The 21,962-nt window shown below is 36.5% G+C and overlaps 1 protein-coding gene across 1 annotated transcript in view; it reads left to right on the forward strand.

Annotated features, from left to right (window-relative positions):
* Positions 1–21,962, forward strand: part of LOC104461235 (dedicator of cytokinesis protein 4-like) — a gene marked incomplete at both ends in the record, with an annotated part of 49,768 nt that overhangs the window by 7,692 nt on the left and 20,114 nt on the right. The window contains 10 exons of the mRNA XM_010072746.1: positions 4,691–4,815; positions 6,309–6,471; positions 8,000–8,106; positions 8,807–8,963; positions 15,430–15,527; positions 15,633–15,716; positions 15,808–15,908; positions 16,632–16,713; positions 17,808–17,978; positions 19,431–19,623. Of these exons, the coding sequence (XP_010071048.1) occupies positions 4,691–4,815; positions 6,309–6,471; positions 8,000–8,106; positions 8,807–8,963; positions 15,430–15,527; positions 15,633–15,716; positions 15,808–15,908; positions 16,632–16,713; positions 17,808–17,978; positions 19,431–19,623 (1,281 nt within the window). The remainder of the gene's footprint in view (positions 1–4,690; positions 4,816–6,308; positions 6,472–7,999; positions 8,107–8,806; positions 8,964–15,429; positions 15,528–15,632; positions 15,717–15,807; positions 15,909–16,631; positions 16,714–17,807; positions 17,979–19,430; positions 19,624–21,962) is intronic.

The raw sequence follows: 21,962 nt of genomic DNA on the forward strand, positions 1-21,962 counted from the left end.
TTCAGTTCAGCACCTTTCACACACAATTAAATTCACCTTACCAGAGTAAATGTCCCTGCAGAGTGTGCTCTGGACACCTGTGCTGCACAGGAAAGTTAAGGCTGTATAATCATCCACATCACTGCAGCTTTATGTTTTTTTTCTTAAATTCTAGCTATATATCCATATAGCTCTAGCCTTCACTTCATGGTAGAAACTCTTGTAGGAGTGCTTCAGTCTGTAGCTTTTAATATTTAAAAATCTAGTTTTGATTAGTCAAATAGTGAAATAATGGGGTGCTAACTAAGACTAAGTAGTGACAAAGTGTTGGCGTTAATGGGTCACTTCTGTATTTAGGACAGAATATATTGATACCCTTTTCAACACATTGCATTATTGTCTCAAGTAAGAATGAACGGCTTCCCTTGATACACTCTTTGATCTTCACAGTTCTGTTTTTTTTTCCAAGAGACAGCGTATTACATCTTACTCTCATAGGGACCAACACCAACATTTTTTTCTTCTGCTTTGTTGTTTGTCATCTAGCATCTGACATACAACAACCTTCTGTTTTATGATTGGTTGTAACATGTTAACCTCATTTTTTATTGGGATTGTGGCTAGAAAGTAGCAGTGCCAAGATAAGCAGGTTTTTAAGCAGTGAAATGATTCAGACAACACAGAAGTGCAATACATGGCTTCTTTAATTTGCTTTTTTCCAGCTTCTGTTGACTCAGCCCATAACCCACATGTCTGGAAGTGCCCTTCACATCTAAGGAGACCTAGGGGGTTTAGCTTCACAAAGCACGTTTAATGGTCTCAGTGTGTGTGGTTCACCATTCTTTACCTTTTTTTTACCCAGAAAACTGTATGTCAGTCCTAGACAAAGCTGACTTTTAATGGGGTTTGGCTCTATAATGGTTAACCGTGGTATTAACTGGATGGTGACATCCACATCTTCATTGCACAGTCCAGAAGCCCTGGTGAATTCAGAAAGCTTAAACAAACTGTCACAACAGGAGTCGAGGGATGGAGATGCCCCCTAAGAGCTACCCTTTCTTTTAAAATCAATGCTTGCAAAAGATCTAGATCTTTCATACCACACAACTTCATTATAGGTAGAGGTAGGTTTGTCACCGTAAAGTTGAGCACCATTTTTTAATATTGTTTTCAGTTGCTTATTCCTGTACCAGGCTTAATGCTGAAAATAACCATTTGATGTTTTCCCTGAAACAGGTTAGGAAAGGGGACTTTGTATTTTTCAACATGGAAATAAGGTGGAATAAGTATGTTGGTTTTTTCATCATGTTTAAAGTCTCATCATATCTGATTGAGATTCAATTCTATAGGCATGTTTTCAACTAGTAATTAAAATCTGATCTACTCTACCATCTAAGATGTGCCTCTCTTGTTTCTGTGTAAATTCCTTACATTTGGTCAAGTATAAGACTGAGATGAAAATCTCAGTACACATACACCTAGGAGAGATTTGAGTCGTGCAGATACTTTAGCAGAAGATACCATTTGTACTCACGGAAGTCTACCTTAGAGCTCAGGTATTCAGAGTTCAGTGCTACTTATGGATGTAATTGCCCCTCTTAAGAGAAAACAAGATTACTTAATCTGTCAGAATTACCTGTCTCATGTACTGCTTAAGCCAAAGATCCCGTAGAAAAATGGTGCATGGTCTTCTAATCAAAAGTGTAATTACAGTTGCCATAAATTAAAAAGATCAGTTAAAGGAATATAAATCAATTCAACAATGTGCTGATGTTTGAATACTTTATAGAGGAAGTAAGAATTGTTTTTACTTGAAGAGGGGCCACAAAAGAATACCCTAACTTAGTTTTATACAGACAATTAAGTTAAGGAAGACTGAAGCAATGACGTTTCTACACTGAGGAAGTGAAGTCATTAAGATATCTCCAGAACAATATATTGAGAGTGAAATAATTTTTAAAATTTGGTTCCAAATATATTTGTCTAAGTTTTTATTATAATTTTCTTTCCTTTTTACCTTTCCAGAGCGAAGTTTACTTTCCAAATCCATTTTCTTTTTTACTGTCAGCTATTTTCTGATAAGGCTTTGTGCTTGATTTTTACAACACCATTGAGTTCTTGATTTTATGAGCTTTTACTCTTAATATGTTCGTACACTGTGCTGAAGATTTGTCAGGAGCCTGGTTTTAAGTTCTTAATGTTCCAGTGCACTTACCTGAACTATGAAATTTCAATATAGTTGTGGGGTTTTTTTACATTTTGGTTGCAAGTAATCATAGAATGGCCTGGGTTGAAAAGGACCTTAAAGATCATCTAGTTTCAACCCCCTAGTGATCTTTTTTAAACTGAAAGTGAAATATGTGTATGTATGAATACAGACATAAGGCCAATTTTAAACCAAACCCTACACTTTTGTAAAGATTATAAAATATCAGATATGCTGCATACTCTGTGAAAAAGAAGCTGGTGTTATGGTTGCCTGATGCAGACTGTACCCTTGATGTATAGCCCATAGCTTAGATTCTTTTTTCTTAATTTTCCATTTCCTTTCTGCTTTTCTATCCATTTCCATATAAAATCCTGATATAGCATGACCTCTTAGATAAATTTGTCTTGCATGATAATGGAGAAAATCTAGCATATTCTTTCGATAACATGACCCATGTGTCTTGATTTCCTCTGAGAAATTGAAAACAGAGTAGAGCTTCCTGAATGGATGCAGATCAGGACAAAACTCATATGAACTATCCTCTCATGGCACTGATTACAAACTCTGCCAAGGTTCTGTAAGAGGAGAACAGGACAGTATTTGTGAAAGTACATCCTACTCGTGTATTTTTTTCCTTGTGATTTGATTTCTTCTGGCAATTAAAAAGGTGAAACTCAGTGTGTTCAGATTTTTTAAAAACCTTAAAACGCAGACACCGTTTTTGAAAGCCTGCTTAACTTTTGTGAAGCTCTGATTACTTCTTTTAGAAATGCCTTCCTATTTTTGCATGGAATCATAGAATGGTTTGTATTGGAATGGACCTTTAAAAATCATTTTAATCTTTAAAGATCGTAATCCTTGCCATCTTTCACTAGACCAGGTTGCTCAAAGCCACATTCAACCTGACCTTGAACACTTCCAATGATAGGCCATGCACAACTTCTCTGGACAACCTGTTCCACTGTCATTTTCATTTTCATTTAAACCCTATACAATTTACTCTATTTAAAAAGGAAAAAAAGTGGTTTTCACTGAGTTTCATCTGGGCTAGGTAATTAAATTTGTGGTGGAAATGGTTATTTGTTTATGTTTCTGTGAAGACCCCATGGAAAATGGAAATAATTCCTTGTGGATAAGTAAGAATTACCGAATGTAGCACAAATGCATGTAGGATTCAAACTAATCTTTAAACAGAAATTGCTACAACTACAAGTTGTTTGCTAAATCAGTTATATCACAAAGCTTCTCTTTTTGATTACTGAGTGTTGTCGTTTTTTCTGAATGTAAAACTCCTGAAAGCAACCAAGTGCCAGCACTACTTAGAACTAGTATAAGCATGTGCTAAGAAAGGACCCAAAATATTGCGTGCTCTTTGGTAACCATATGGTAGTAGCTTCTAAAACTTTTATAATAAAATATTACTGAAGTGTGGAAATAATCAGAATATAGTAGTTTTAAGGGTAATTCTGTAACTTGAATAAACATAAGAACAGCTTTACTAACTCAGACCAAGGGCCCATCTAGTCAAGTGTTGTAAACAGACACCTAAGGAAGAGTAAGGACTGAGCATGCCTATATGCATGTATGGTAAGTACCCCTGATGCTCTCCCAGCCTCCAGCTATTCTCAGCTCAAGGGATTTCTTGAGCTGCTTGTGATCATCTCTTTCATATCCTTTAGTGGATCTTCCATCTAGGCCTTCTCCATTCATCCCCTGAACCCTTATATGTTTCTCAAATTGACAATATCCTTCGGAAAGATTTTGGTTTGTGTTTGGTTTTGTTTTTGGGGTTGCTTTTGTGGGATTTTTTTTTTTTTACAAGCTTTGTTGTCCATTACCTGAATAACCACCACCTTTTGCTTATTTTGAACCTGGTTCCCAGCAGGAACCAGAGATTGATTCAATGATTGCACACACTTATTAGTAATTCAGCTCTTTCATCCTTGACTTCACACGAAACTCTTGAGTGAGTACCATCTGGTCATGGTATTTGTTTCTGTTCATTCTGTCTGGCTATATACTCTATCCTCTGTCCATAGTTGTTTCAGAAGATAATTGATAATAAGGTAATACAATGGCAGATTCCACCCCCCCCCCCCCCCCCCCCCGCCCGCCCCTTCTCTTTCCCCCCCCCCCGCCGCCTTTTTTTATGGGCGTGGTTCTTAAGGGCTTGATAATATAGCAGTTTCCTCTTTTACCATTTGTATTGTCATTTGGCAATGGTTTAGACTGTGGTTTGGAAGGAAGAATTGTTTAACTATTTTGCATACAGTGATGGAATAATGTTATAAAAATACTAGAAGACTGTAGCAAGATCATTGTTCGTGGCACTTAAAAATCACTGGAGAGTTGCATGCAGTAAAATAAATGCAAGAAATGTGAAACATGAGACTATCCTGGAAAGTTAAAGCAGGTCAGATTCTGCTTGTATATTAAAATGAAGCTGGAAATTGAAGGTGCACTTTGCATACTTTAATTTTGGTTTGGTTTTTTTTTTTATAGGTGAAATGAGAAATGATTTATATATCACTGTAGAAAGAGGAGAATTTGAGAAAGGAGGGAAAAGTGTGGCCAGAAATGTGGAAGTGACAATGCATGTCGTGGACAGCAGTGGTCAGATTTTAAAGGTATTTTTGTTGTATATTGCTGTAGTTAGTTTTGATACACTTTTTCAGACATAAATAATCTGTGGCATTGTTTGAAGAGCACAAGTTTTGGAAAGGTCATGTTTATCTTTTCTTGTCTTTAGATATTCAAAATATTTCCACTTTGCTTAAAACCCTTATAAAGTGCATGTTTGTTTTATGTCTGTGATAATTACGTGATTCAGGTAAGTACCCATAATTGCCAACTAAATAACTAATGGATCCATTCAGATGCTGGAAAATTTTTAAGTAAGATCAAGTTTTGGGTAATTTTTTATTTCATAATAATTCCTCTTAGTAGGTATGCATTTCCTCATGTTACACAAACCAAGTTCTGATAATTTTTAATTTTTTGTCTGATTTTAAAAAATCAGAGATCCTTGATGCAAAAATCACTATAGTTTATCAATAAAAGAATAAATTAATGTTCCTTCTTTTCTTTGGATTTGATTGCATGCTGCTGGTGGTAGCTCATAAAGAAGCGCTGTTTTATATTTTAATTATTAATAGATGACCACTTCTCAGATTTTTTTACATACCAAAAGATTTCTGTTCACCTTCAACCTTTACGTATTTAGCATCATTTATTTTTCCTTTTATTTGAAAGTATTTTTTCACATGTTCTGCATGATGCTGAGGGTTGTGGGGTGACAAAACAAAGGCTGACACAAATAGTCTGTTGCAAATTGTATGTGTGTGTATATGTGAAGTTAGATTGTGCGTGTAAATGCATGGCATGCAATGTATGTAAGTTTTTATGTATATAAAATATATATACATATGTGTGTGTATATCTCTTTTTTGTATATATGCCCGTAAAAAAATAAAGGATATTGAAATGCAAAGGTGATCCCTTATAATTGCTGAGGGGAAAAGCTACAGCTTACCTTTGCCACAGACAACTAACAGGTATCCCCAAGTCAGGAGTCAGACAAATCCATTTGCCTACTCTACTATGGAGAGACTATCATGGGTGTTGCAAAGGCAGCCAACACTTTGTTTCTCTCTAATAGGGGAATACAGATTTCTTTTTTCATGCTGGGACATATCACTAATAACAGCAGGGTTACAGGCTTCTTTCAGAGGACTAAAGATCTTAAGCCTGGGCTGTCCTTGTCTCAGTTAAATTGTTTGTTGCGTGGGCGTAACACTAGATGGACCATGCTGTGTCGTGGGACTCCGCATCCCATTCATTGCTTAAGCCTTCCTAATCACCCAGTTCCCTCTGTATAATACTTAGATTCTCATCAGTGTGGACGATTCTTGCCATTTTTTTAATCAGCAAGTATTAACAAAATACTGCTATTCTTGTGGGTTTGAAGATATTGAGCATTATACCACATATGGCTTTTATGATATGACTGTAAATATTAAATAGTCTCACTTGTAAGAACAGTCCTTGATGACATCTTACCGGTGAATTAATCTGTCTCAGCCGAAACCAGGGCAATCTCTAATCAATGCTTTTTCATTAGGATTTTATTTCGTTTGGGTCTGGAGAGCCACCAGCCAGCGAGTACCATTCCTTTGTGCTTTATCATAACAATGGTCCCAGATGGGCTGAGCTGCTGAAACTTCCTATCCCTGTGGATAAATTCAGAGGAGCACACATCCGCTGTGAATTCCGGCACTGTTCTAGTAAGTGCTGTTCACAACTTCTGCTAGTCCTCTCTGTTGCAGCTCCAGTCAGCACATGGGTTTCCGTAATATCTCGGGAAAAAGACAACTGCATTAACTTTCTCTGTAATGTGTCTCATGACACAGCTTCTCAGGCTTGCAGCTCTGCTTGGTGGAACTCAGTGCTTTGGTAAAGCCTAAATACGGGGACAAACCAGTCTAATTTTATTAAATAAAAATAGACAACATTGTAGCTGCAAATGTAAACAGAATTTCATGTGAACTCAAATGCAGATTTAGAATTTACCTAGTGAATTGTCCAAAATTATACCTGTTCCTTAACACATGGTTAGCAATACAACCAATGGGAAATGTGCATAGACACATCACAGTCAATTAACATCACTTTTGTAATTCTCTAAGCAATCTGAACAATTTTATAGATTATTATGAGGTAAAAATTGAGGTCTTGGTCCATGTTCCACATACCAAGATATGAGAGACAGGTTTCATAGCTATGGTGCTGGCTGCTCTCAAGCTGTTAAAACTGGGCGTCTTTTAAACTGCTGCTGTTGTTGGGCTCTTTTTGGTGATATAAGTATAGCAGAATTTGATTATTTAGATTGCCTTTGTGGAAAGTGACACACAGAGTAAGTGAACAGTATGTTTAGATTTTGGGTACATAAACCTCAAAATGTAAGGAACAGGTAATATAGGAAGAAATTTGCATTGATTTATTTTTAAGATTTCTTTTGTCAGCTATGAAGTAATAAAGGCATAATGTCAGTGATATGTTTCAAACAGATGATACATTATCTTTCCCATGCAGTACAAGTTGGGGTGCTGCAGGTAATCATAACAAATATCCAACCGTGCTAAACCTGGACTCAAAAGTCATAGATGTACAGATTTGATGAAAAATTTGTTGATTTTTAAAAGTGTTCAGCATCTGCACTCACTAGCTTCAGTAAAGTCTGTGCCATCTCAGTGTTTTGTAGTCTGCTTTATATTTAGGTGATAGATGAGTTTTGGAATTAGAGCTGAGGCATCCAAGACAGTTATCTACTGTCTGACATTCACGTAAGGGTCAGTGACATCTTCAGTTGTATCTATGGAGGCTGATGCCTTGTTTGAATGTAGGAGTGCATTGTAGCCTGAGGCTGACCTAAAACGGAGACTAGTAGGTAGAGTTATTATAGGGGTTAATTGTCAAAAAAAGAAACGCCCTTTCCTCTTTGTGTTGGACTGGCTATGTCACATTCATTTGGGTTTCCTGACAGTCTGTAATTGCTGAGGCTGCATATTTGGTGGCTTCCGTTATTTGCTGTTAGTAAATACCAAATCTTTCCAGAATACTGCTTTCTGATTTACAGTGAGATAAAAGAAACCATTACAGGAGATAATGTGCAAATCTGAAAAGAAATTTAAGATAATCTTAGTCTGGCTAGCTGCAAATAACTTCCAGTATAGTTTCTTATGTTGTATTATATCCATTTATTTTGTCTAAAATGTATAATATTAAGTGCTGCTATTTACATATGTATTTCAGCAAAAGAAAAGGGTGAGAAGAAGTTGTTTGGTTTTTCGTTTGTGCCTCTGATGCAGGAAAATGGGAGGACTTTGCCAGATGGCACCCATGAACTAATTGTACACAAGGTAATTTGAATTGGTAATCATTAGCTGTAATGATTCCTCTGGAACATACTTTAAGTTCCTAGAAACATTAGGCTGAGAAAGTCTGTATTCATTACCAAATGAGTAATAATCTTCTCACCGTTAAAATATCCATTGCTGATTGTATATTGATATTGTTATATTAAGCTTCCTGTTACAAACTGCAGTTGAATCTAGGCACATATTTCAGTGCACTGGTTTTACAATGAAGTCTTACTATTATGTTACATTGTATTTATAATGGATTTCACAAAGGTAAGTTCAGTTAAAACTCACGAAGTGAACCCCATGATGCCTTTTTACTGGATAGCTGAAGTTGGAAAATCAAGCAAGCTCATTTGTTCAGATCTACTCAATGTTGTAATTTTTAGAGATATTTCAGTTTTCTGGAATTTCTTTTTGTTTCCACATTTAACAGTTTTCTTTTTGTTCAGACACTTCCATGTGCTCCCAGATAAATTTTAGATTTTAACACCAAAATTTGTAGCTATTCATTTGACATAACATGTGCAAATTCATTAGACTTCAATGCCAGATATGAAGCTATGATCCAGAAACAAAGTTGCAACAGTCATAGTGAACATTCTTAAATTTCAATAAAACAATAATAATTCACATAATTAAGGGATTTTGTCCTTTCTTTTTATGCAGTACAGTTATTTTAACTGTTTTGTTTTCACAGTGTGAAGAAAACACAAACCTTCAGGATTCTAGTCGCTACCTCAAACTCCCCTTTTCAAAGGGAATTTTCCTAGGAAACAACAGCCAAGCAGTAAAAACCACTAAAGAGTCCTTCTGGATTACATCCTTTCTCTGCTCCACTAAACTCACACAAAATGGTAGGATATGTTGATTATTTAAAACATGATGAATTCAAATGAGTGTGATAGCTAGCCTCTTCTGTGCCAAGCAAGCATGGATGTACTCAAAAATAGCTTCTGTTCTACCCATTTTACAAATTGGATTTCTTCAGAATTTTTTACATCCGGATGGAAACCAATGCAGCATGATAAACCACTGATTTTAAGTAGTTCAAGAATGCTTTTTAGAGTAACATGATATTGGAATCAAATGCAGTACTCTTGGAATCAAGTATCAAAACTCAGCTGCTTTGCAAAACCTCTTAATCTGTTTGTTGTAGAGTTTTTTATTAAAAACTTACTGTAGGCTTTAGGCTATGGCAGTTTGGCTTTAATTAGGCACATATGCGCTTTTGTTGTATCACTTCTCTTCCTTTAGGCCAACAAACATTTACTACAATTTAAAACAATCTTATACACTGGATATAACAAGCAGCAGATAAAAATACATTTGTTTGTGCTCTTTACCATTACTCTATATAAAATTCTTAAGATTCTTGTTTATTTGCCATGTTAACTACAGTTTATAATTAAAACAGTTTTCAACAAATTTCTGAATATTGTGTATTTGCTTGGTAATGTGTTTCTGATTATTCTTTCATATCCCCACAGGTTGATATTATTTTTTCTAAGCTTTTTATCATAGCTTTAAGATCTTGTTAGCTCTCTCTTGTGTGAGAATGACTGTGCCTTTACTCTTCTTATATGGATGATGATAAAATTGCTAATTGCTTGCAGATTGATCATAGGTGTTTAACAATAACTAGAGCAGCTTTTTAAATGGAAATAACTGTCTTCATTTTCACCATTTAGTAGCAAATGTCCGATATAGAACTATGTGCTAATAGTAAGTGGTCTGTTGCACTGTGCGCATCCATTCTGTATTCTCACAGCAATTAGCTTCAAAGTAATAAAAGTTAGCCAATAAAAGAATTTCCCAAAGGTTGCTAATAAGCAATCAGAGACTAAATTTGCTCCAGTTAAAGGCCCTGATTTAGGAAATCACACGAATCTACTGGTACTTAACACATGCATGAAAGTGCTGCCAGGAACTTAATTGTCTCACTGATACATAGTTGCACTATTGTCTGGGATTATAATACTAATTTATGTTCACAGTACAGGAGTTACTTTGTACTTAATGTAAATAGATGTGTGACATCAGGCGTAAAATTTCCTTTATTTTAACCATATTCTGAGTAAGAGGGTGTAGAATATCTGAATAATATTGATCCACTTTTCAGCTCTGAAAGAGTTAACAATTATTTCAGCAGTACTTCAGAGGGTGGAAATATTTTCAATAGACAGGCTCATATTTTCTCCAAGGATCTTCTTTGGGAAGTTCATCTTGGTGAGTTTCCAAATCCCCATTCTTTTAAACAAAATTTGCCAAAACCTATTGCATGCTCAGAAAATGAACATAGAGCAAAGCATGTGGGTATTTAGTCATGTGAACATTCCTTCAGTTATCCCTGAGAGAATGTAGCGTATTTATTAAAAAAAAATAGAGGATTAAAAAGATCTATCTATTACTTTTTTGGTAAACATTTATGTTAGTATTTTTGAAAATTGGTGATTATTTTTGAATCTGTTTTTATGTTTGGAGATTTTTCTGAAGTTCTTGAAGATCTGCCTGTCTCTACAAACAACAATGTCCAGCCTGGAAATGAATTAAAATTATTCTGTTGGTCTGGCCGTGGGGTGGGGGGAGACCCCAAACCCAGACTTATAAAGGATAGGACTGAATTAGGCCACAGCTTTACTAGCTTGCTGGGAAATTTTACTCAGCTGTCATTCTCTCATTGATTGTTAGCACATGCCATCAGCTCTCATGTATATTAAAAGTATGGGGACTGGGGGAAGGAGGCTGACTCCCAGTTGTTGGGATCCATAACTTCCTTCCCCTGGGTACTTTGGAGGGGTTTTAAGGATTATTTCCAGACAATTTTCAGAGAGAAAGAGACCTTCTAACTGGGGGAGTCTGTGCGTTCATCAACGTATCTCATAAGAACGCATCCTTATCTAATCTGTCTGCCAGTTAGCTTTTTCCTTAGCTTGACTTTTGATCCCAGATAGTTAACCAGTTAATGTTAGCAAAAAGAAAAAAAAGTATACTATCTTTTATACATTACATTCTTAGCCGGATAGTTATATTTCATTATCCTAAAAAAAACTGAAAAGAGCAAGAGAGAACACAGTATTTTTCTGCTGAGTAGTTATCAATGCAGTCTTACTTAGTTTTTGACATACAGGAGGGATCTCTGCCTGCCAGGGACTCAGGATGCATCCAGCAAGTCAGAGTATTTTAGCAAGTTGGCATCTACTCATTTCTCAGCACCGATTAGCACATTCCCAGTAAGCAGCTGTTCATCAGCAGGGCACCACGCTGTACAGCATGTCTGTTGCAAGGCAGAGGTGTAATCCATCTATCTGCATTTAAAACAAAGCCAAACTGGTGATTAATAAAACAAAAATAAGAGGGGGCAGCTTTCCAGAGTGACCCCAGTTTGAAAGGAGTGTTGGAAACCACAGAAGCAGCCTGTTGGAGGAGGAACGCAGGCTGCCAGTTCTGGAATTTGGCTTTTTCCTTTTGAAGGGCAGTAGTGCTACACCAGGCCCGTTTCTGATGTCTCAGGATTTATGGGAGAGAGATGGAAAGATCATCCCAAACCACTTCCTTATACACATGTTTCTAAACCTTTTATTAAACCTACCACTTTGGATTTAAGTTACGGACTTTGAGAAGGGAGGTGTTTTGTTTGGTAGGAATGGTAGGTTAGGTGTAGCCTTTTTTAAATGTACAAATCTGATCATAGTTAAGAGAAGGCATTGGAAATGCTTTTCTTCTTCAGCAAAATTTATCAGCAACATTGACTTTTCCCTTCTCCAAAACTGTGTTTTCCTAGCGGGCCTATTTTTGGGAACAATTTATATTCTCAGTTTTCTTAATACATGACACATTGCTATCCCTTCCCCTTGTGATTCACATGTCAGATTTTCTATTCATGTCATTTATGCTTGGGCTATTCGCTAATGTTATCTTAGCAATGTCTTTCCTCCTTAGCATTTCCCTTGAAATGAGTGCTTTGAAGTGAATGTCTTACATTTGCTTTCTCTTTCTTTTTTAATCCCCTAACAAATCCCTAATATTGAGTGTCAACTCTCTTCCACCAAGTTCTGCCAGCAAACCTGTAAAGAAGTGTTTTTCCTGCCATGGACCGACAGCTTCAGCTGATGTCGCTACTCCTCATCTTAAGTTGAGGCTTAAACAGAATAAAGTGGGAAAGTCTGTTTAATTATCCAAAAGACAAATGCAGTTCACTGGATTTGTAATGCTTTTTTCTCAAAAATTCCTGACAGAAGGAATAATAGGACCTATCATTTGTCCCTGATCTTTAGGATGTGTCTCTGATGCATGTGTGGGACACTTCAGCACTCTTAGTGCAACTCAAGGGTCTCCTTTAATCCAAACCGTTCCGTGCTACCACAGCATGAAGCAAAACAAAAAAGAAATGCATAAATGCATAAAAACAATTTGTGCCCACACAAATCAATTAAGGCAGGAAAATATTAGTGGAATAGCATGTAGGCTGTTTGCTGTTAACACCTCTGTCAAGATTTGAATATAGGTGACTTAATGTTATTAAAGACAGAAATAATACTTAATTTCTTGTGGGAGAGAGGATCTTTCCTGGAGCAAACTGGGAAAGAAATGACACAAAGATGGGTGTGGCTCAAATGTTACTTGAGTGTGAAAACCGTCTGTGGTACAAAGCACCCAAATAGTTGCTGAACCAAGAGGAAAATTTGCTGTTAGTTTCTTAGTTTGATAAGTACTGAGAACATTTCAGAACTGGATACTTCTAAGACAGTGCTGGACAGTGATCAACTAAGCAGTGGTTCAGCTTAAACTGATGGAGGGATTGGATGGTGGTTAAGGTTTTCTGCTTAAATGGCCAGGCTTTGAGAAATTCTGAAAAGCTCGTTAGTGAAATGTGGAAGTAGTAAACTTAAATGTAAAGGAGCTTTGGGATTTATTTAATTCAACAGTTCAAAAATATGTGGAACTTTTACTGAAGAGAACTTGAAAGGAGTGCTGCAGACCTGAGCGAGTGAGTGACAGGCAGAAAATGTGAGGAGTAAGTAGAGAACCTGCAACAGAAGGGAGAAAAATAACGGCAGTGTGTCAGACTGCAGCAAGGGTCAGGATCATGTGAAAACTGCCTAAAAGCCAAGCCAAGTTTGCAAAACTCTATTTTAGGATATTGAATGGTATGGGCCATGAAATTCTCAATTTCATAGTGAGATGGGTTTTTTTAGTACATTTCTGAAGCTGAAAGCAATAACACATGACCTAAGAGTAGTAAATATAGTACCTACATTTAAGACAGGTGGAAGGACCTGGGGGTGTTGGTTGACAGCCAGCTGAACATGAGCCAGCAGTGTGCCCAGGTGGCCAAGAAGGCCAACGGCATCCTGGCCTGTATCAGAAATAGTGTGGCCAGCAGGACTAGGGAAGTGATTGTGCCCCTGTACTCAGCACTGGTGAGGCCACACCTTGAATACTGTGTTCAGTTTTGGGCCCCTCACCACAAGAAGGACATTGAGGTACTGGAGTGAGTCCAGAGAAGGGCAACGAAGCTGGTGAAGGGTCTGGAGCACAGGTCTTATGAGGAGCGGCTGAGGGAGCTGGGGTTGTTTAGTTTAGAGAAGAGGAGGCTGAGAGGAGACCTTATCACTCTCTACAACTACCTGAAAGGAGGTTGTAGTGAGGTGGGTGCTGGCCTCTTCTCTAAACTAACAAGTGATAGGACAAGAGGAAATGGCCTCAAGTTACACCAGGGAAGGTTTAGGCTAGATATTAGGAAAAATTTCTTCACTGAAAGGGTGGTCAGGCATTGGAACAGGCTGCCCAGGGAGGTGGTTGAGTCAACATCCCTGAAGGTGTTCAAGAAACGTGTAGACGTGGTGCTTAGGGACATGGTTTAGTGAGTTAGGTGGTGTTGGGTTGGACTTGATGATCCTTGAGGTCTTTTCCAACCTTAATGATTCTATGATTCTAAGAACAGATATGTTAACTGTGCCATCACCCTCCAATTAATTTTATGCAAGTATTTACAAAAAATCATGGATGAAAAAATGGACATGTAGCTAAATGGAATGTGCTGTGAGTTTATCAAAGCCATATAATACCGGAATAAACTTCTTAATAGTTCTTTTTAAAGGTGTTTTTATTATTATTCTGAGGAATCGTAGCAGATTTAAACCATCTGGACTACAGTAACACACCACATGGGAAGTTAGAAAAGATACAGATGAGAATAAGAATTTTGGAACTGGTAAATAAAGGCTAAAATGGAACTGCCATGTTGCACTGTAGTGGAAGGAATTTCCTTCCGAGTTGAAGGAAAATACTACTAGATCTGAAGAATTAAGCTTGAGATTGATCTCTTTTTTTTTTTTTGAGGGGTGGAAGGGGGTGGGGATGGAAGTTAGTTCGCTAAAACCTGAGACACTAGAGAGCCTGTTAATGGAATTTGCTGCTAATACGTAGATGAAAGGGCTCATCAGTTGAGAGGGACAAAGTCAAAATATGATACAGGCAAAGCAAGGTAACTTTGATTTAAATAATTATAAGAAAGAGTAGAAACTAGATTAAATCAAATGGTACAAAAGGGAGGATCATACCCTAACGGAGTCTTCTGGGGATTCTGCTATAGCCAGGGAGCTGAACAGTATTAAACCTATTTGTGTTACCGGTATGAAATATCTAAAAAACCCCCACATTCTAGAACATGTATGTCAAATGTTTACAGCAGACATATGAGCTTGCTAATGATATAGAAAACAATGATATAGTGTCATCTATAATGTACTTACCATTTTGGTCAAGAAAGCTGAAGGAGAAGGAATTAAAACTGGAGGAAATATGAAGACACTTAGGTATGTTTTAGCTCAGAACAGTTTTTCCAGAAGAGTTTGTGTTGCTTATTAATAAAGCAGGATCATAGAGGCATTGTGTTTGTTCTCTAAAAAAGACATAGGAAGATGAGTATTTTAAATATATTCAAAGTAGTAATTAGGAGACTGTTTCTAGCCATAACATGGCAGCTCTGGAAGGCATTCTTCAGTGGGATGAGAGACAGCAAAATAATAACTTTCCTTAATACAGAAGTTGACAAATATCTGAACAAGATTTCATGATACCTTTGCCACAGGAGACTGATTTTAGTGACCCAGTACCATGTTCTTATGTTATGAAGCAATTATGGGATGGAATGGAAATTTGTTGTTGGGCAGATCATAATATAGCAAATCTTTTGATGTTGTCTTTTGTTTTAATGATGACCAGTTTTTCTGAGTGGACTGTACTAGTAGAATTTAAAATCTGAAATCTGAAATGGTGCTTTGCTTCCAACTTTAATCTTGCATTTTATTTTTCCAGGAGATATGCTTGACCTTCTGAAATGGAGAACCCACCCAGATAAAATTGCAGGTTGCCTCTCAAAATTAAAAGAAATTGATGGTTCAGAAATAGTGAAGGTATATACGTTTCTACCCTTTTAGATAATACGAGGGAAATAATGGATTTGCATGTCACTAAAATACCTATTTAATAACACACTGTCTCTTACTCTCTTCCATCAGTTTCTTCAAGATACACTAGACACTTTATTTGGGATTTTAGATGAAAACTCTCAAAAATATGGATCAAAAGTATTTGATTGTTTGGTAAGTTTCATTTTGTGATGATGCTTAATGCTATTTAAGAACTAAGTAAACAAAAAAAAAAAGCTTTTTTTTTCCCCCCCCTCACATCTAGGTTCACATAATAAATTTGCTGCAGGACAGCAAGTTTCACCATTTTAAGCCAGTAATGGACACTTACATTGAAAGTCATTTTGCAGGAGCACTTGCATACAGGTGAAGTCTGTACTTTTTCTATCTGATTTGAATACTGACAGTTAGTGGTAAACTAAGCCAAATCAATCATTAGGTTAAATTAAAGGGTATCATTAGAAATAAAATGCAATAAGCATGAATGCTCAGATTTAGGTCATTAAAAGAGAGTAAAGTAGCTTCAAGTTAACAGAAAGATTACTTGCTAATGCTCTAACATTGGCATCATTTAAAATCTTTTTTTGTAGTGGATTTCTTTATTTTAATTACTTTGAAAAACTTAGGAGCCTTAACATCATCTAGCTGCAACTGTGTTCACTGTCTTTGTAGAGCAGTGCAATAATAAGTATCACTTACGCTGCCGTACTCTGTATTTATTTGCTAGCTAAACTTCCATTTAAACCAGTGCAGTTTAATGAGACTGCAAACTGATGCGTGGACTAGCAGGGGTAGTCCATGCTGGCAGGGACTCATCCGGCTTAACTGAACTTGTGTATCCCTGTCAAAATCATTTTACTGCATATGTAGTGCTGGTATTATTTCCTGTTCATCAGAGATCTACTAGGTGGCTTTCAGCAGACTGAAAACTAAGTACAATATTAAGCTTCTAGTGATTAGTGCAATCTAGTAATATATTTTTTATTTTGTCAGTGTTTTTCATATGATAGCTGTTGGTTTGCCTCTTAAATGCAAAGTTAACCCTTCTCCCACTTCTGTGTTATGATACTTTCTGATGTGCTGTTTCAGAGATCTTATAAAAGTACTAAAGTGGCATATTGATCGAGTCACTGAAGTGGAGCTGCACGAGCACATACAGGAAGTACTAAAGGTAGTAAAAATTTTTGAAGTCAATTATATATTTGAATGATTTATTTATACAGTACCAATAGGTTTAACTTTAAGAAATGAAGCAGAATTATGTATAAGTGATGGAATGGTAGTGCTAATTCCAGGGAGCTGCAGACTTTTTCAGTGCAGTCAGTTTATTCATAGTTCTCTTTTGTCAATAAGTTGATCAATGGAGCTTACTACTTTTAGACTCTGGAGCTCTATGTTCCTTATGAAATGAGAATGTAAATGAGTAAGAGTAAGATCTAAGAATCAAATATAGATTGCATTGGTGCTATTAACACCTCTCACATAACTGAATCTAAATGGGAGACATGAACGATGACTTAATGGTTCAATCCTGACACCAGAGAATTCTACTGAAAATGTGGGGTTTGGCTGCTCTTGTTGCCCCGTTCTGTACCATCATCAGAGCACAGTGTGAAGTCAGACAGAAGTGTACAACACAGTAGTCCAATTTGGGACAGGTGGTACAGTCTGGAAGTAAAATATTAGCACAGTGCTTTTCTATTTTATTCTATTTATTCTATTCTATTTTATTCTAGTAGCTGTGCTTTTCTATGCAGCTGTTTACTTAGGTGCCTGACTAAAAAGAAAGGGCTATATTTTTAATTTACCTTCCAACAGTTTTGCAGCTTAAGGGTTTGGTTTTTTTAGTATTATCTGGTTAAGAGTTGACAGGAAAACAACTTTTAAAAGGCAGAGAAGTTCTAAGAACAGCTCAAAGGTTTGAGCCTATTTCTTATATTGGCCTTGTATGTTTATGCAATGTGTTTTTCTGTATGCAAGGGAATCGGGGGGGGGGCTGTGTTTAGATTTTGCAGTTTTCCATTTGTTAAAAAAACAAGTGTTCCCTGGTTTGTAGAGATGACGAAAGGCAAGGGAAGAGAATTTCTGAGTACATGCTTTTGAAATGTTGTTGGTGTTTCAAGAGAAAGATTTACCAAAATTAAACAACGTGGTGTCCTGTTTCAGACCCTTGTCATTATTTGAATGACACAATCATTGCATGTGTTCTATTTAAAGATGAGCTGGTTCATTTTTATGAGTTATCTCTGATTTTGACATTTGTAGGCACAGGAATATATCTTTAAATATATAGTTCAGTCTCGAAGGTTATTCTCTATTGCCACTGGTGGACAAAACGAGGAGGAATTTCGCTGCTGTATTCAAGAGCTTCTTATGTCAGTACGCTTCTTCCTTTCCCAAGAGAGCAAAGGAGCTAGTGCTTTATCCCAACTACAAGTAAGTTTTCAAGCGTGTCTTGCTTATTGCCACTTTCCACATCCAGTATAGAAAATATATGCATGTCCTTACCTATATTCCAAGGAAAGAAAATGTGGTTTTGCTAGAGCAAAATGGCATTTTTAGCTCATCCTCATACCTTTTGTCCTATAGTGTGAAATTTTCATACCAGCAGCTTCTAAATATGCTTGTCAAAGATAATCCTAAATCTAATATTTAATTTTGAATTATATTATAATTGCAATAATTATGTTGCTGGATACAAATAAAGTAATTTATCTGTTCTGGGCATTTTATAGCTTGGTTAACAATGTTGGAACTGAAGAATCTGAGCCATACAAAAGACTATCAAGAGTTTTCATGCTTTACAGAAAACTTTTAAGTCTTGATGAACTGTATGTTTTAGTACTCTGGTGGTCTCTTTGTTTCAATTGAGACTACTAAAATTGACGTGCTAAGGCACAGAGGCAAAATATAGAGGAAGCAGTTCTCAATGTTAAGTGCTGTAGATCTACCAACTTCTACAGCTCATAGATACACCGTCCTCTTCTCCTGTTTCTGTAACCAAAGGCGTTTAAGACCTGTTAAGAATTATTAATTTCTTAAGCTCTGTAGAAAACTGTTATTCCAAGAAAATGGCAAATCAGAGAGAACAGAGTAGAGAGGTGGTTCTTCCATCTCATAACAAGAAAGCAGCTGGAGTGAAAAGACAATAGCAAAATGATATAAACAGCCATATTTTGAAAATCTTCTTCAGTATCTTTAGCCTTGTGTGTCATCTGCTCTGACACCAGTGTGAAGAAGGTCTGAAGTATGAGTAGCTTTTCTCAATCAGCAGGATTTGGAGAGGTAGAAGGGAATCTCAGTTCTAGCTTCCTTTCTCTGGCATTGCCCTCCTTTCTCTTCCAGTGTTTTGTTTACATATTCATTGTACTCACCAATGGGTTTCTAAACCTATTTTAGGATTGTTGAAGTGAACCAAGACTGCTAGTGCTGTCTCACTCCAAAATGTTGAAAAGTGGAAGATACGGAGGCCGTTATATTATTTATCCTAAAACAAAGAAAACCAAAACAGCTCCACTCCAATCTTTTTGTTCTGATATCAGCTGGCTTCTGTTATCCTTTTAAAAAATTCCTCTTGCATATAAATCGTGAAGAATCTGTAAAGTATAAATATTTTTGTTCTAAGTTGAGTTTTTTACTTTCATTTTGTTCTGGGAGAAATTAACAGTCATGAGATAATGCTTAAAATAGTCACAAGTGTAAATCTGTTAATTGCTGTGAGGATATTTCTTCTGAAGATACGACCATTTTTAAAGCTAGTAACTACCCCTGAAATGTAAAACTAGGCATTTGTCTACAGTTACTTAAATTTCTATAGTTATTTAAATTCTATAAATGGTAAAACTATACTGCAATATCTGACTGGCCATTTGTGTCCTTTTCCTCTAGGCTGTGTTTCTCAGCTCATTCCCAACAGTGTACTCCGAACTTCTGAAGCTTTTTGATGTAAGAGAAGTGGCAAATTTGGTTCACGATGCTCTGGGCAGCTTGCCAACAGTCATGCATGGGGATGAGTCCCTTCAAGCTGTTAAACTGCAGAGTATCGGGAAAACTGTGGAGAGTCACCTGTACACTAACCCTGGTAAGGTTACCCTGGGCTGCCTGCAGATAAGGAACTCAAATCGTGTGCTTGGTACATGGGCCAGCCGGTCCTGAAGGGAATAGTATTGCTCAGGGTAGTGCTTCCTAAGGAAAAATTCTTGAAGCACTACTCTGTACAAGCTGCTTATTTGCAAGAATACAGTTAGTTAAATTTAGTGGTTTGTTTTTTAGAGACAAAGACTCTTAAAATACAATTTTATTTTGATCTACTGCTGGCAGTATGTCTGTGATGTAGTTTGTCTTACACTTTTAAAGTAACTATAAAGGAAAATGCTTTACTAAACTGATTTTTTTTTGTTTTGTCTTTTGTGGGCAGTTCAGCATACAGATTGTCACTTATCCATTAAGTCTTATTTGTGTAACTCTTGCTAGTTCAGCACTCCCTTTCTTAATGTAGCATAAAAAGGCTACACAAATACAAGTAATAGTTGATGCACAAAATATGTAGCAGCATAATTATCTGCTATGTGGAAGAAAAAACTACTGTGTGGTGGTTAGCCTGACATTCTTTTTTTTCTATTTTAAATGAAACCCATAGAAGTGACCAAATATTAATTTTCAGGTAAACTAATTTTGAAATAAAATAATTGAAATAGAAGAGATTTAAAGAATTCTGAGAAGTGTTAATTTACTCCCCAAAAGCCCTCTTGAGAGCTGTTTGGGTATTGGCTGATGGAGTTCAGTAGGAACAACTTTTTACCATCTAAGGCATTCAGAATAAACACTACAATGATGAAGGCTCTGCAAAAACCACCAAGAGGTGCATAAATATTTTGAGATGCTGCAAAATACAGGAAGAGATCTTGGAACTTTTTTTTTTTAGTGCTTTCAGTGATTGTACTTTAAAAGTATGAGCTCAAAGAAATGGGTAAGTAGTATTGTATCCTGGCTACTTTGCTTCATTCTGGTTGCAAAAACAGCTTACATTTTCCCTTGTGAGCTTCTACAGCGATCCCTTCCAGAACAGCTAGCTCTCCCTGCAGCTGATTGATCAGACCTTTGATATCCTGCGCAGATGATGACATATTCATGGTGCAATCTTAAGGATGCTCTAACTTACATTTTTCATTTTCCAAACTACTTAGGGACTAGGTGGCATCATTTCCATTTTCCTCCCATTATCTCAGTTAGGTCAGCCTAACCGGAAGACCCAAATGAACAGATGTAATTAAAAGAGTTATTTAGTGTCATGTAAGGGACTCTTGGGGACTTTCTTGGAACTGTAAATCTACTTTCAGCCATATGACAATTTTTTTTGTTTGCTTCCTTTTGTAAAAATGTTAGGTTTTTATTCAAATTAAGTTTCATTGTTAAGAAGTCATATGAGTTTGGCTATAAAAGCAATGAAAATTATGTGTTAAATATTACATGGAGTGCGGTTTATACACAAATAAAATATAAATTTCTTAGACCACAGGGATACTGATATGTAAGACATCAGACAGTAATATAAGTTCCCAGTGTACATGGTAGGAAGCTCAGGCAAACACTTTTATGGTATGATTTCAGTCATCATTAAGTTGAAAGGTCATGTGGAAATCAACATCTTGGTCTCTTTGCCCTTAATGTTTTATTTCTTTAAAATGCAAAAATATAAGTAGACTTTCCTTCAGTCAATCCCTGGAAGGAAGTCCTTTTGGCAAAATAAATGTTGCACTAGCCTCTGTTAATATGCAGAGTAAACTGTACAGCCTGATGTGAAGTTGAGCCTTGCTGCTGTGAAGGCAGTTGATTTCTGTTTCCCAGATGAAGATGATGAATGCTGCAAGCTGTGGTGCTAGCTAACACAGTGGTACTAGATCAAATGCAGGAAACATGGAATGCAGGGCATTTTTTCAAATGTTTAAAAATGAGGAGGAAACTTCTTAGATAAGATTTTGGGAGATGTGTGTGGTATATTGTTGAAAATAGAAGCATCAGATATGCAGGAGTTGATTTAAGGTGCCCAAGCACAGATGTTTAGTACAATTTCAGATGTATACAATGTATCTGTTGTCTACATGCCTCTCTAGGGAATGCAGGTTATATATTGTATTTACTGATGTGTGTATATGATGTCTAAAATGGCTCTGAGTTGAGTCTTTAGCATAGCTTGCTTAAAACTTTATTCCATTTCAGTAATTTTAAACTTCAGCTTTTCTATAGGTAACAACTTCAGAGACGTTAAAAGGTGTCGACAGCAGTTACCTCCTAGCTTGTGTGAAAAGTTAGTGGGTGTTAAGGTCTTACTTCACTTCTGTTTTTCTGTATTTACTTCTACATCTTTATAGTACACTACATTGGGTGTCTAAAAAGAAACAGATGACAGTTTTCCTGCTG

Source organism: Pterocles gutturalis, unplaced genomic scaffold (genome assembly GCF_000699245.1).
Source record: "Pterocles gutturalis isolate BGI_N339 unplaced genomic scaffold, ASM69924v1 scaffold28372, whole genome shotgun sequence".
Lineage (NCBI taxonomy): Eukaryota > Metazoa > Chordata > Aves > Pterocliformes > Pteroclidae > Pterocles > Pterocles gutturalis.